Source organism: Dendrobates tinctorius, unplaced genomic scaffold (genome assembly GCF_039654945.1).
Source record: "Dendrobates tinctorius isolate UK_male_01 unplaced genomic scaffold, ASM3965494v1 ptg000020l, whole genome shotgun sequence".
Taxonomy (NCBI): domain Eukaryota; kingdom Metazoa; phylum Chordata; class Amphibia; order Anura; family Dendrobatidae; genus Dendrobates; species Dendrobates tinctorius.
The window spans coordinates 3,118,951-3,135,000 of NW_027361688.1; the positions used below are offsets into that span (position 1 = coordinate 3,118,951).

Here is a 16,050-nt window from a genome sequence, read left to right on the forward strand (position 1 = left end):
AACAAATCAACATTCAGAGAACTCGATTGTCGATCATAATAATCATGATCGGGAGAGTCGATCAGACCAGATCAATGTTGATGTTTCCTATTGTCGATCAGATTGGATCAACATCTATAATACTTGAGTGTTAATAATAATATTCATGATCCGAGATGTCGATCAGACTGGACTAATGTTCGAGATCATGAGTATCAATCAGACAAGATCATTGTTCAAGATCAACTGTGTGATCAGGCTGGAATAACCATCCTTATCTTCAGTGTCGATCAGACTAAATTGTCATCCAGGATCCCAAGTGTCAAACATAATATTCGTGATCTCGAGTGTCAAATAAACCAAATCGTCATTTTGGATCACAAGTGCCGATTATACCGGATTAACATTCATAATCCATAATGTCACTCAGACTAGATCAACATTCATAATCCTGAGAATCAATCAGACCAGATCGTTATTTGGAATCACAGGTGTGATCAGGCTGGATCTGCATTCATGATTCCTAGTGTCAATCAGACTGGACCACCATCCAGAATTCGAGTGTTCATTATAATATTCTTGGTCCTGAGGGTCAGACAGACCAGATCATAATTTGGGATCACAAGTCTTGAACAGACTGGATCAACGTTCAGACCGGATCACCTTCTCAGTTCAGCATTTAGCCCTGATATTTTATGATAGAACACTTGGGAGCATGGGTGGACTTTCATCTTCAACCTCTGGTTCAAGAGATTCCAAGTTTCATCAGAGACACTAAATACAACGATTTCTGATAGATTTTTTTGGAAAGAGAATGATACTTGGCTTTCATGTGACGTTGTCAGTCTATACCCTTCGATTCCGCATTCTGTGGCACTTGAATGTCTTTCATACCATTTAAACAAGTACAGTTTGTATAACACAGAGACAAAGGATTTTCTTATTATGGCGGTTGATATTTTGCTTAATCACAATTATTTTACTTTTGATAATAGATTTTTTTTGCAAACAAGTGGCGTAAGTAAAGTATGGGTGCCAAATCTTCCCCTTCCCTGGAAAATTTAGTGAGTAATTATACTTAGCGGCAATATTGTATGGTATGGTCGTTATATTGATGACGTCCTGTTTGTTTGGGGGGGTACTCACCAAGAAGCTATTAATTTAGTCAACTATCTTAACACCAATTAATTTAATTTGAAATTTACTCATCATTTTGATTAAAATAAAATTTGTTATTTTTAGATCTTACATTATATACTGATAGAACCTTCGATCATCTCAAGATCTCCTTCTCTACTCCCCCCTTATCTCATCTTCTCACAACCGCATACAAGACTTCTCCCGTGCTTCCCCCATACTCTGGAACTCTCTGCCGCAACACATCAGACTCTCACCATCAACGGAAACCTTCAAGATGAACCTGAAGACCCACCTGTTCCGACAAGCCTACAGCCTGCAATGATCCTCGGTCTACTGAACCCCTGCACGACCAGCTCTACCCTCTCCTACTGTATCCTCACCCTCCCTGAAGACTGTGAGCCCTCGCGGGCAGGGTCCCCTCTCCTTATGTACTTGTGTGTCCCTTGTCTCACACATGTTTATTATTCTTGTCTATATTTCCCCTTTTCACATGTAAAGCACCATGGAATAAATGGCGCTATATACATATATAATAATAATAATAGAATTAACCACTCCATAGCCATCTCTCCTTTTACTAAACCAACCACGTGTAATTCTATCCTGACAGCCAAATCGTGCCACCCTTCACATGTCATTAATTAAATTTATTAGGTTGAAGAGCAACTGTTCAAACGCAGATATTTATGCAGAGGAGGTGGCCAAGACGCGCAATAAATGTATATGGTTCAATGCACTAAATGCGATTTACGATACACCCCGTCCTCTGAAAACACGCGTTAGCCGGCACCTTCCGGTTGTGGTCAATCCAAAAGCGACTTCACCCTCTGCAGTATCTAAGGATTTTTTACAAGTCCATATTGGCAATTTGGATTTTTTTTTTAAGTTTAGTGGCATTGAAAAAGTTTTCAAACCGCAGCGAGGAGGTAATCATAAACGTAAATTATTAAACAGGGAATCCTATTGGATTTTTATTCTAAATACCCGCACCTCTCTTGGTCTAAACGCCAGATGTGATCTAATTAAACAGTATTGAAATTTATACTTATAATTTCTTTCATGTTTTTTCTTGTCAAAATCAATTGGTGAATGATGTTCTTTTCTTACATTATTCAGTATGTTGTTTATATAGATTTTATATCCGTCACTTGATTCCCTTTTCTTTTTCCTTTCCTTGTTTTGTGTCTTTTTTGTTTTTATAAGATGCATATGTGTATATAATTACCTATTTTGTGTACCCTACAGGGAGGCACGGTATTTCAAGACCTGTGTTCTGACTTTGAGTCAGCTCTTGACAAAGACTCATGTCGAAACGCGTTGATCTGTCTCACATGGAGCTGTATCTGCCTGTATAAACACATGGAAAATGTTTTTCCTTTTTAAGTAACTAGTGAATAAAGTGTTTTTATCTTTACACTCCATGGTGGATTTTTCCCTTTTTTTTGCATTTTCTGGTTGCTCTACCTGCATCCGTGCGAGGAGTTGGTCTGGATATTATCCACAGAAATTTGGGTAAGCTGACTACCTTTTTTGTTTTTTCAATGACCTGAAAAGAGCTGGAACCACAGTCTCAAACATTTCCGTTAGTAACGCACTATGCCGTCAAGGATTCAAAACCTACAGAGCACGAAGGTCTCCCTGCTCACGCCAGCACATGTCCAGCCCATTTGAAGTTTGCCAATGGTCGATCCAGAAGAGGTATGGGAGAAGATCATGTGGTCAGATGAGAACAAAATAGAACTTTTGGTATCAACTCCACTCGCCGTGTTTAGAAGAAGAAGGATGAGTACAACCCCAAGAACACCATCCTAACCGTGAAACATGGTGGGGGGAACATAACACTTTGGGGGTTCTTTTCTGCAAAGGGGACAGGATGACTGCACCTTATTGAAGGGAGGATGGGGTCATGTATTGTGAGATTTTGGCCAACAACCTCCTTCCCTCGGTAAGAGCATTGAAGATGGGTTGTGGCTGAGTGGGAGCATAACAATGACCCTAAACACACAGCCAGGGCAACTAAGGAGTGATCCATAAGAAGCATTTCAGGGTCCTGGAGTGGCCTAGCCAGTCTGCAGACCTGAACCCAATAGAAATCTTTGGAGGGAGCTGAAACTCAATGTTGCCCAGCGACAGCCCCAAAACCTGAAAGATCTGGAGAAGATCTGTATGGAGGAGGGGGCCAAAATCCCTGCTGGAATGTGTGCAAACCTGGTCAAGAACTTTTGTTGTGAATCGAAAGTACTTCAAAGTCTCGTGTTGCGTTGGAAATTCAAGTATAATATCATACTGTTTCCCTCCCACTTTGATCTTCTTCAGTGCAATGCTGTCATACACGATCTGTATAGTTTATTCAGTGTGTAATGACTTTCACTCCCTTTCTCTTTTTGTTAGTGCATTTTATTCAGCAACACTGTAGTCTAGATCTTGTGTTTGCATACATCTTTTTGTCCTTAGGGAGCGCTGCTTGCCCTTTTTTTATATGTAGGCAACAAGCTGTGGCGACACAACATTTAATCTTAATTATCCAGACGTCTATTTTCGGTTGTTCAAATCACATAGACTATTACTTATGAGTCTGAATGTTGACTCAAGAATTGATGCGTTTTTCTTCGGTAGGTGAATAATCATAGACTATTGTTAGAACATTTGACTTTTGAATTGTTTTTTTTTTCTATATTGATGAATGGCTGCTGCTTGTATCAGCTCCTACAGAGTATTGTCTGCTGTCTTTTCAAGACAGAGACAAAGGGTAATTGAACAATAGATGTGTGTTAATATGTTGATTTACACATTGTACCAGGCCAGCTAGTTTGTTGACCTGCAAAACAGAGAAGATCTAAATACTCAGACAATGTGAGTTAATCTCATCACAACTTCCTGCTGACCTGTGGATGATGACCTGAATTTATTTTATTGCAACATAAAGAAGAATGTTGTTCTCTTGACTAAAAACACAAAGAGATTTCGCTGTATAATTGCAGCATCTGTACTCAGCCATAGAATTTCTCATTGTATGATAAAATGTGTCTATGTGCTGTCATTTCAAATCCGAGCCATAATAAGCGCAACAGCAGAGTCAGAATCCATTTCATAGATCATTTATTTTCTATAGATTGGAATCTGCTAGACTAAGATAATAAGACACCGGGGTTATAAGGATGAATCCAGAGAAATCGGCCAATGTTCTTAATACTCATCGTCATATGGATACTTAGGGCTTTCTTTCCAGCTAAAATAAAAAAAAAAGGAAGTAAAGTAAAAACATAAAATAAAAGATAAATAAAAGTATATTAAAATAAAATTGCAAAATAGGAATAAATTTGTACTCGGAAACTAGAACATCAGGAAAATCACTTACGAATCCATAATCAGGTAACGCAGGTTTTTATTGATTCCATCTAGAGATTTCATGTCTTCATCACTTAAGTCAAAGTCAAAAACCTGTAAGTGAAAAGTAATAAAATTAAAGATTATTTTTAAGAGGAAGGAAATTAATCTAATTTGAATTTCTTCATTGACCTGGAAGTTTTCCTTGATCCTCTCAGGGCTGAAGCTTTTTGCCAAGACGACACATCCCCTCTGCAGCAAATATCTCAGGGCCACCTGCGCAGGAGAGCGGCTCAGCTTCTTAGCGACTGTATTTAAAACGGGGTCTTCAAGCACTTTGGGGCAACTCAGATCACTCCTGTCAGAAAGAAAATAAACTAAATCTCACACTTTTCCTAAAATTTTTATGAAAGGAAAGAAAACAAGCAGATTGGTTGTGCTCTCCAAAAAGCATGAAAAAAATAGTCATTATATGGCCGTCAGTGATGTCTCATTCTGGGAACGGCACTATTATATGCGCACTATATATAATGCTATCATATGCCTACTATGAAGGATACTGTTACTACTATCACTTCATAGTCATTGTGATGTGAAGGGTAAGACATGGGCAATGAAGTAAGTTGTTATATTTTGTACATATGGGGCAGTATTATAGTAGTTATATTCTTGTACATAGGGGCAGTATTATAGTAGTTATATTCTTGTACATAGGGGCAGTATTATAGTAGTTATTTTCTTGTACATAGGGGGCAGTATTATAGTAGTTATATTCTTGTAGATAGGGGGCAGTATTATAGTAGTTATATTCTTGTACATAGGGGCAGTATTATAGTAGTTATATTCTTGTACATAGGGGCAGTATTATAGTAGTTATATTCTTGTACATAGGAGCAGTATTATAGTAGTTATATTCTTGTACATAGGGGGCAGTATTACAGTAGTTATATTCTTGTACATAGAGGCAGTATTATAGTAGTTATATTCTTGTACATAGGGGGCAGTATTATAGTAGTTATATTCTTGTACATAGGGGGCAGTATTATAGTAGTTATATTCTTGTACATAGGGGCAGTATTATAGTAGTTATATTCTTGTACATAGGAGCAGTATTATAGTAGTTATATTCTTGTACATAGGGGGCAGTATTACAGTAGTTATATTCTTGTACATAGAGGCAGTATTATAGTAGTTATATTCTTGTACATAGGAGCAGTATTATAGTAGTTATATTCTTGTACATAGGAGCAGTATTATAGTAGTTATATTCTTGTACATAGGGGGCAGTATTATAGTAGTTATATTCTTGTACATAGGAGCAGTATTATAGTAGTTATATTCTAGTACATAGGGAGCAGTATTATAGTAGTTATATTCTTGTACATAGGGGGCAGTATTATAGTAGTTATATTCTTGTACATAGGGGTAGTATTATAGTAGTTATATTCTTGTACATAGGGGCAGTATTATAGTAGTTATATTCTTGTATATAGGGGGCAGTATTATAGTAGTTATATTCTTGTACATAGGGAGCAGTATTATAGTAGTTATATTCTTGTACATAGGGGCAGTATTATAGTAGTTATATTCTTGCACATAGGAGTAGTATTATAGTAGTTATATTCTAGTACATAGGGGCAGTATTATAGTAGTTATATTCTTGTACATAGGGAGCAGTATTATAGTAGTTATATTCTTGTACATAGGGGCAGTATTATAGTAGTTATATTCTTGCACATAGGAGTAGTATTATAGTAGTTATATTCTAGTACATAGGGGCAGTATTATAGTAGTTATATTCTAGTACATAGGGAGCAGTATTATAGTAGTTATATTCTTGTACATAGGGGGCAGTATTATAGTAGTTATATTCTTGTACATAGGGGCAGTATTATAGTAGTTATATTCTTGTATATAGGGGGCAGTATTATAGTAGTTATATTCTTGTACATAGGAGCAGTATTATAGTAGTTATATTCTAGTACATAGGGGCAGTATTATAGTAGTTATATTATTGTACATAGGGGGCAGTATTATAGTAGTTATATTCTTGTACATAGGGGCAGTATTATAGTAGTTATATTCTTGCACATAGGAGTAGTATTATAGTAGTTATATTCTAGTACATAGGGGCAGTATTATAGTAGTTATATTCTTGTACATAGGGGGCAGTATTATAGTAGTTATATTCTTGTACATAGGGGGCAGTATTATAGTAGTTATATTCTTGCACATAGGGAGCAGTATTATAGTAGTTATATTCTAGTACATAGGGAGCAGTATTATAGTAGTTATATTCTTGAACATAGGGGCAGTATTATAGTAGTTATATTCTTGCACATAGGAGTAGTATTATAGTAGTTATATTCTAGTACATAGGGGCAGTATTATAGTAGTTATATTCTTGTACATAGGGGGCAGTATTATAGTAGTTATATTCTTGTACATAGGGAGCAGTATTATAGTAGTTATATTCTTGTACATAGGGGCAGTATTATAGTAGTTATATTCTTGCACATAGGAGTAGTATTATAGTAGTTATATTCTAGTACATAGGGGCAGTATTATAGTAGTTATATTCTAGTACATAGGGAGCAGTATTATAGTAGTTATATTCTTGTACATAGGGGGCAGTATTATAGTAGTTATATTCTTGTACATAGGGGCAGTATTATAGTAGTTATATTCTTGTACATAGGGGCAGTATTATAGTAGTTATATTCTTGTACATAGGGGGCAGTATTATAGTAGTTATATTCTTGTACATAGGGGGCAGTATTATAGTAGTTATATTCTTGTACATAGGGGGCAGTATTATAGTAGTTATATTCTTGTACATAGGGAGCAGTATTATAGTAGTTACATTCTTGTACATAGAGGCAGTATTATAGTAGTTATATTCTTGTACATAGGAGCAGTATTATAGTAGTTATATTCTAGTACATAGGGGCAGTATTATAGTAGTTATATTCTTGTACATAGGAGCAGTATTATAGTAGTTATATTCTAGTACATAGGGAGCAGTATTATAGTAGTTATATTCTTGTACATAGGGGGCAGTATTATAGTAGTTATATTCTTGTACATAGGGGCAGTATTATAGTAGTTATATTCTTGTACATAGGGGCAGTATTATAATAGTTATATTCTTGTATATAGGGGCAGTATTATAGTAGTTATATTCTTGTACATAGGAGCAGTATCATAGTAGTTATATTCTAGTACATAGGGGCAGTATTATAGTAGTTATATTATTGTACATAGGGGACAGTATTATAGTAGCTATATTCTTGTACATAGGGGGCAGTATTATAGTAGTTATATTCTTGTACATAGGGGCAGTATTATAGTAGTTATATTCTTGTACATAGGGGCAGTATTATAGTAGTTATATTCTTGCACATAGGAGTAGTATTATAGTAGTTATATTCTAGTACATAGGGGCAGTATTATAGTAGTTATATTCTTGTACATAGGGGGCAGTATTATAGTAGTTATATTCTTGTACATAGGGAGCAGTATTATAGTAGTTATATTCTTGTATATAGGAGCAGTATTATTGTAGTTATATTCTTGTACATAGGGGCAGTATTATAGTAGTTATATTCTCGTACATAGGGGCAGTTGTCACGCTGGGTGTCATGCCTTTATACAAATGCATATACTTTATATACTCATGTTTAAGCAGAGTTTTTCAGCATTTTTTTTTGTGCTGAAAGCACACCCCTCAGCTTATATATATTAGTCAATTGTCCTAGACAGCCGGTGGGGGAGGGGGAGCGGCGGAGCAGCGGGTGACAGAGACATGAGCCAGTGGCTGTGGCTAAAGCCTGTACCACTGCTAAAGAGAAATTAATATTAATTTCTCTTATAGCGTGCACATTGACACCCGCAGCCGTCGGCTTCCAGAGGACATACAACTCTCCTTCCTCCTCGCCCTCGCAGCATCTCGTTGGTTGGTTCCGGCTTCCTGCAGCTCTTCCTGCTGAGTGATCATGTGGCCCTGCTCATTAATGTAATGAATATGCACGCCTCTCCACTCCCATTGGCGTGGAGGGAATATTCATTACCTTAATGAGCGGGGCCACATGATCGCTCAGCAGGAAGAGCTGCTGGAAGCCATAACCAATAAGATGCTGCGAGGTCGCGGAGGAGGGTGAGTAGGATGTTTTTATTTGTAATAAGAAGCATGCTTACCAGGACAGCGACAGGGGGGGCCTGCATACAAGGACAGGGACGGGGGAGCAATGCATACAAGGACAGGGACGGGGGAGCAATGCATACAATGACAGGGACGGCGGAGCAATGCATACAAGGACAGGGATGGGGGAGCCACGCATACCAGGACAGGGACGGGGGAGCCACGCATACCAGGACAGCGACAGCGACAGGGGGAGCCATGTATAGCAGGATTGGGATGAGGGGACAATGCATATCCGGCTTATATTCGAATCAATAAGTTGACCCAATTTTTCGTGGCAAAATTAGGTGCCTCAGCTTACACTTGGGTCGGCTCATACTTGAGTATACACGGCAATCAGTTTACAATGCTTTGTAATATTGACTTGTAGTGTATTGATAACACTGAATCACTGTATTGTGATAAATTATCCAACAGCACCATCTCTTGACAATGTTCTCATTTCAGCTTTATTTCCTCTTTCATTGCTTACTGTGCAATTTAATCTTTGCTCTCCAAGGCTTCCGTAGTTTCCCATCAGCCTCTGCTTTAGCCTTGCCCCTTCTTCTCCAGCAGCCATTTTGACCTCATGAATGCTGACATGCTGATCATCTCCCTTTGATTTTCAGCCCATCTGGTTGTTTACCTCCACATAGCACAGTCGGTGGGTTGTTATTTCCCCTTGTTAGCGCTCACCATATTGTATTATGTTTACCTGTTTTACTATCAAAGTAGTCTTCTGCTATTATACTGTAGCTACTTACACTATTCGCCATGTTGTGTAATTATGCTGTGACTCTGAGTGTCTTCCCCACTACCTTTTGTTCTTCCCCTTCCCACCCACCTGTCCAGAAGATATTTGCTTCACGCTCTGGAGAGGAGGGTTGGGTTCCGCTTCTGGAGGGGGGTGAGTATGGCACTGGCCTTGGATGATCATAGGCATGTGAGATTCATTACTTTTACAAATGTTACGCATACTATCTTTGAATGTCAAGGGACCTAACTCCCCTAGAAAGAGAGGGCTTGCCTTACGGGAATTGATGTCCCAAAAGGCAGATATTGCCTTCCTCCAGGAAACACACTTTGACAATACAGTCTCCTTCAGATTTGCCTCTGGCTCCTTCCCCGTGTCACTCTCTGTGTTCTCAAACAATAAGAGAGGGGAGGGGCTGTGGCTATTTTGATTTCCTCGGGATGTCCTCTGCGGGTGAATAAAACACACATAGACCCTGGGGGCAGATACATTATACTGGAGGCAGCCCCATCATTCTGTGTAATATTTACGCTCCAAATTCGGGTCAGATTAAATTTCTGAGAAATGTTTTTTTCTATTATCCAAAAACTTTTGCCGGCTGCCTTACCGGTGGGTGGAGACTTCAATGTCCCTTTTTCGGAGCAATTTGACAGATTCTTTTCAGATGGTACAAGTAATAAAGTAAACCCCGGCACTCAAATGAGGACCTCATTTGAGTGCCGGGGTTTACTTTATTACTTGTATATAGTTTTTTACCCCCAGAGCACCCTCAACGGGTGGTAGAGCCTGGAACTTCTATACTCTTTTCAGATGGTAAACCCCCGACACAAAACCTGATCATTCTAGTGAGAGATCTTAGAAAACTAATTAGGACTATCTCTCTATTTAACTTGTGGAGAATAGAGCACCCCAGGGACAGGACCTTCTCATTCTACTCTCCCCCTCATCACACCCACTCTAGAATAGATTACTTTTTGTGAATACCCCAATCCTCAGGATGATGATGAAGGCAGAGATGGGTCATATCACTTGGTCCGATCATGCCCCGGTGATTTTGGACCTTAAATCCTCTCAACTGGTTTCCAGAAGATGTCACTGGCGGTTGAATGAGTTCTTGGTAAAGGATCCGACAATTCGGAGGACCTTGTTGAACCATCTCTCTGACATTTTCTGCTTGAACGAGGGCTCGGTTTCTTCCCTTGCAGTGCTATGGGAAGCCCATAAGACCGTCATTAGGGGGTTCTGTATGAAGGAAGGCTCTAGATGAAAAAGAAACGTTAAAGCGGAGTTTGACAAATTGACCTCCGATCTAGCAGGTGAGGCGCGTAAGGTTGTAGCCTTGATCTCCGTAAGGACCTTAAAAAAGTAGTGGCGCTTAGAAATAAATTGAAAGATATAACATCACGTAGGATTGAAAAGCTCCAACTTTACTCTAAACAAAAATATTACAAAAAGGGTAATAAAGCCCACACACTTTTGGCCAGGATGTTGAAGGATAGAGCCCAAAATTCTCATCCTGCTACGGGCTAGCAGAACGCACCAAATAATTATGATGGTAAGAGGTGCGTTCGCAGCCCGGGGTCCACTGTGCAGAGATGTAACCTGCTGCTAGGTAATGGCGGACAATCGCACGCTCGGGTTACCTCACCCGGAGTGTACGAGGCAAACCCTGTTACTTCACAGGGTCGCACTAATAAGATATGAGTGCAAGCGATGTGGTCACAGAACTCTGCACAGAGGCACAGAGTCAGAGTCCTTCTAGACCCACTTGCGCACGGAACCGCTGCAGCGGTGCTAGAGAGTGATGCTAGGAAAATGCTGTGCCCTGTTAGCTGTCACAAGGTGCAGCGGATAGACTTGTACCGCCCAGAGGTACGGGAGATATGGCAGCACTATGACGCTAACCTTTCTGCTTTGACTGGAGCACTGTGGCACATGCTTTGCCACCATGAGGCTCTGAGTCAAGCTAAACTAACCCTAACCTATACGTATCAAAGGGTGGGGTTATTTAATGAGTCAGGTCACCAGTTCCATGCATCCATCATCAATCACACAAGTCTCAACAAAAGTCTATCTTAGCGCATGGCCGAGTGGCCATGCGACCCTTTTATAGCAGCGTCCTTCCGGGACCTTCCTGATGGTCCAATCTGAGCTGGAGAAGGACCTGAGCATGTGACCTCCGATCTCAAATGAGAGATCCCATCCCATGGGCATGCTCAGTGGACCAAAAGGAGGACTTAGTCCCTGGAGTAGCTCGCTGCTGATCAGCATGCGATGCTCTAGCTGGACCGGAGGTGGCAGCAGCAACCAAACTCACAGTGCTGGTTTGAGCAGAGCGCTGGGATCAACGAGTCTGCTGAGCAGCCTCCTCTGTGGCCGGAGAGGAATGGGAGACCGTCGAAGGCAAGGGATTTCTGCTGTGCAGCGACAGGAACCCGACGCCTAACACATCCCCAGGCTCTGCTGGTATGATTCATCATGACCCTACTGTAATTTTGGACCTATTCTATAATTTCTATAGTAACTTATACAACTTACACAATTCTACCTTTCTAAATCGGACCAATATAATGGGACCTCTGCGCCAATTCTTGTCAGGTTTAAATCTCCCAACCTTCCCTTTGTCAGAGTGTAACGGGGAGGAGGTTTGGGGCATTTTGGCTGATCTCCCCTTGGGCAAGTCTCCTGGTCCGGACAGGCTGACAAACCTGTATTACAAAACCTTTGAAGAAGAGCTCTCCCCTCACATGGTTAATTTCTTTAACTCTTTCCTGGGTCCTTGTCCCAAAAACAGGGAAGGATCCTCTGGACTGTTTGAACTATCATCTAATAGCATTTTGAATTCTGATTTTAAGGTTTTCACTCTCTTATTGGCTAACAGACTGAACTATTGGTTTCCTCAGCTTATCAATAAGGACCAGGTGGGCTTTTACCCTAACCGAGTGGGGGAAGACAACATTAGAAGGGTGATAGACTTGTTAGATGTGGCTAATAAAAGCAAATTACAGTCCCTGATACTGAGACTAGATGCTGAAAAGGCATTTGACCTCCTTAACTGGTCCTTCATGTTCAAGACTTTATGTCATGGTTAGGACATGGTTAATGTCCTGGTTTCTCAGGGTTAATTTTGCTGGCCTCCCTTTGGATCTGGGAGGTGTATTTAAACTCACTCCAGACTAGGATTCCCTGTCAGCTATACTGTTGTTCTGGTGTGTCTGACCCCCCTGGTGTGCACGTACTGCATTGCTTGTTTGATTCCCATGTATGACCCGGTCTGTCCCCTCACTCTGTGCTCCATCTCTCATTTTGGCACTATTGTCTTCTCTGGTTCTGACCTCCTGGCTTGGCTATCGTTACTCCGTTACCGTTTGCCCCTTTTGTACCGTCTATTGCCCGTTCTGGTTTTCTGATCTATTGCTACGTCCTGACTATCCGCTCTGGTTAACCCTTTGGTACTGTCCTGCTATCTCGTGCTTTGACCCCGGCTTGATCTGGTTTACGTCCCTGTCTATGCCCCTTGGTAACTTGTCCCATATTTACCTTTCTAGGAGTTTCCCTGCAGCTCCTGGCTCTGTGGAGCTTAGGCCACGCCCCCAGCAGTCACATGCTTCAGGTCCTGTTAGTCTGGCGCACGCATCGTCACCGCTGCTGTCACACTCCACAGGTGTCTTTGAGCACTGTTTTTGTACTCATGAGGCTGGTTTCACATTCGCGCTTTTTAAGCGCATGCACGGCCGGGGGTAGCTCCGCCCCCGAGCCGGCTCTCTGCCCGGCGTGCCCGCCCCTTCCTTGTAGCGCCGCCTCCTAGCGCACAGCGGCGCCTGCGATCGGCGCACCCTATCTTTAGCATAGGGTGCGCAGATCGTGCGCAGGCCGTGCGCTAGTTGCGCTTTGACCTGCGCTGCGCACTTTTGACGGTGCGCCGTGCGCGCCAAGATCAAACTTTTCGGATTTTGGCGCGCACGGCGCACCGTCAAAAGTGCGCAGCGCAGGTCAAAGCGCAACTAGCGCACGGCCTGCGCACGATCTGCGCACCCTATGCTAAAGATAGGGTGCGCCGATCGCAGGCGCCGCTGTGCGCTAGGAGGCGGCGCTACAAGGAAGGGGCGGGCACGCCGGGCAGAGAGCCGGCTCGGGGGCGGAGCTACCCCCGGCCGTGCGTGCGCTTAAAAAGCGCGAATGTGAAACCAGCCTTACAGGCGCACTGGCTCAGTGAGCAAATGCAGTGCGGTGTTCCTGACATTTACAGGCCTTTGTCTTTTCGGACCCTTTTTTGGCAGCTATAAGAGCACTGTACAGCACCCCTTCTGCCTCAATTAGGCTTCCTTTCCACATGACCTCTTCATTTAAAATATTCAAGGGGAATATCTTAGAAGGCAGGGTTGCCCTCTATCACCCCTATTATATGTTTTATGCATCGAGCCGTTAGCGACGATGATTAGGCAAAACCTGAACATCTCGGGAATGGAAGTTTGTGACAAGATTTTAAGATTTTCTTATTTGCGGACAATGTCCTTTAACCCTGACCAATCTACATATTACGTTACCGATGTATGCAAATTAGAACAGAGTGCATCATCACTGCGTCAGCTACTAAAATTTGTAAGAGGAGCAAGGAAATTTCCAATTAGGAACACCCACTACATAGTAGTTAACAAAACAACAGAGTGTAGATCCAAAAGAAAAAAACAAATGTAAATAGAAAAATAATCAACATTTTATTCAAGTATTGAAAACATCACACAAAATTCATTAAAAACGTACAAAACAGGCTAAATACAGGGGAAGGAACAGACAAACAAGTATATAGACCGGGTCTTAGAAAAATATAGAAAGGTGAGTAGGTGGTACAAATAACTGCATCTCTACCATGGATCCACACTCACTGCAGCCTAAAGTGCAACACATAAGAATGTAAACTGGTAATGTAAACTAATCAGGAAAATCCTCTAGTTATGACAAAATGGGAATATTTTCCCACTAAATATCTAACGGCTTCCAGAACTACTACATTAAAGGTGAGTATCCAAAAGTGCAATCAGTTCCGATAACCGGACACCACACTTACTCATAGTCCCTCATTAAGATACCCGGAACAGTTAGCTCCGGGTTAAAAAACAAGCAAAAACCTGAGCAAGAATCTTGGGGTTCTGAAGTGCCGGTAAAGCGATGAAATGTACCATGTAAGGCTAGTTTCACATTAGCGTTTTTTTGCGCAGCGCATCGTGCGCATAAAAAACGCAAAGAAAAACGCAAAACAAATGTGCGTTTTTTTTTCTTCATGCGCACGCTGATGCGTCAAAATAACGCAGTGTTACTTGCGTTTTACATGCGTTTTTGCATGCGGTTGCGTTTTTTATGCGCATGCGTTTTTAGGTGTGACATTTCACAATAGCAAAATCTTTGACCACCAATGGGTCACCAGTGGGCGTGTTTCATTGGAATGTTTTATAGACCCTGTACTGCTGAATTCATCAGATTTTGCTGCTGTTTCCGGTGTCAAGATGGACTTGCGTCTGGATAATTTCCGCTTCAAGCTGGATCTTGACATTGCGCTGTCTCAGGCGTATGTCTTTTGTTGCCAGCAAGAAAGGGAGAGGGAGAGACAGCAGAGACGGCAGCGGCGTAGGTTTTGGAGACATCCAATCATCGAACTCCGGCCAAGCCGTGGAGCATATCACACGCTGTACAGCGAGCTACAGGAAAACCCGGAGAAATTTGCTGACTATACACGGATGTCCCAGGAAAGCTTCCTTGACTTGCTGGGTATGGTTGAAGGAAACATCCGGAGAAGGGACACTCAGCTCCGGCGTGCCATTCCTCCCGAAGAAAGGCTCCTTGTCACCTTACGGTATGTATGTTGTTATGTTTGCATAATTTTTTTGGCTTTTTATTTTTTTTTTTTTTTGGTCCAAAAAATTAGGTTTTTTTTGGCTATTGATTTTTAACATTATTTTTGTGAAATTGCTTTTTTGCATAATGGTTTTTCTTCTGGCATGTACTAATCCCAAGCCTTTATAAAATGTTTTTTTGCTATGTTGTATTAAAAAAACATGCAAAATAGTTAGGCCATGTACTTTTTTATTTTCAGTGTTTTTAGTAATACCCAAGACAGAAATATAATTATTTTTTCTTTTTATGTTTGGCAGGTTCCTGGCAACTGGAGAGAGTCTTTCATCCCTGCATTTCCAGTACCGGCTGGGAATCTCAACTTTATCTGGGATTGTTGCCGACACCTGCAGGGCTCTGTGGGATGTTCTGTGTCCGGAGTTTCTGCCATTGCCCACTGCCGAAAAGTGGCTTCAAATATCGGAGAAATTCTGGGCAGTCTGCAATTTCCCGAACTGCCTAGGAGCGGTGGACGGGAAGCACATCCGCATCACAAAACCCGCAAGAAGTGGCTCCGAGTACTACAACTACAAGAAGTACTTTTCCACAGTCCTAATGGCCATTGCGGATGCAGACTGCCGGTTTGTGGCGGTGGACATAGGGGCATTCGGACGGGGCAACGATTCACAGACTTTTAAGAACTCTGATATGGGCTGGAGGTTGTACGGCAACCATTTCAATTTTCCACTGGCACGGCCTCTTCCCCAAACCCAAACTCCACCACTGCCATTTGTAGTGGTTGGGGATGAGGCATTTCAGATGTGCCCAAACCTGCTGAAGC

The 16,050-nt window shown here is 41.4% G+C and overlaps 1 protein-coding gene across 1 annotated transcript in view; it reads right to left on the reverse strand.

The window, feature by feature from the left end:
- Positions 1 to 4,201: 4,201 nt before the first annotated feature.
- The window catches only part of LOC141083702 (aldo-keto reductase family 1 member C1-like), a 54,228-nt gene continuing 42,379 nt past the window's right edge, over positions 4,202 to 16,050 (reverse strand). The window contains exons 8-10 of the mRNA XM_073568095.1: positions 4,639 to 4,804; positions 4,478 to 4,560; positions 4,202 to 4,348 (exon numbers count right to left, since the gene is read on the reverse strand). Coding sequence (XP_073424196.1) covers positions 4,306 to 4,348; positions 4,478 to 4,560; positions 4,639 to 4,804 — 292 coding nt within the window. The 3' untranslated portion in view covers positions 4,202 to 4,305. The remainder of the gene's footprint in view (positions 4,349 to 4,477; positions 4,561 to 4,638; positions 4,805 to 16,050) is intronic.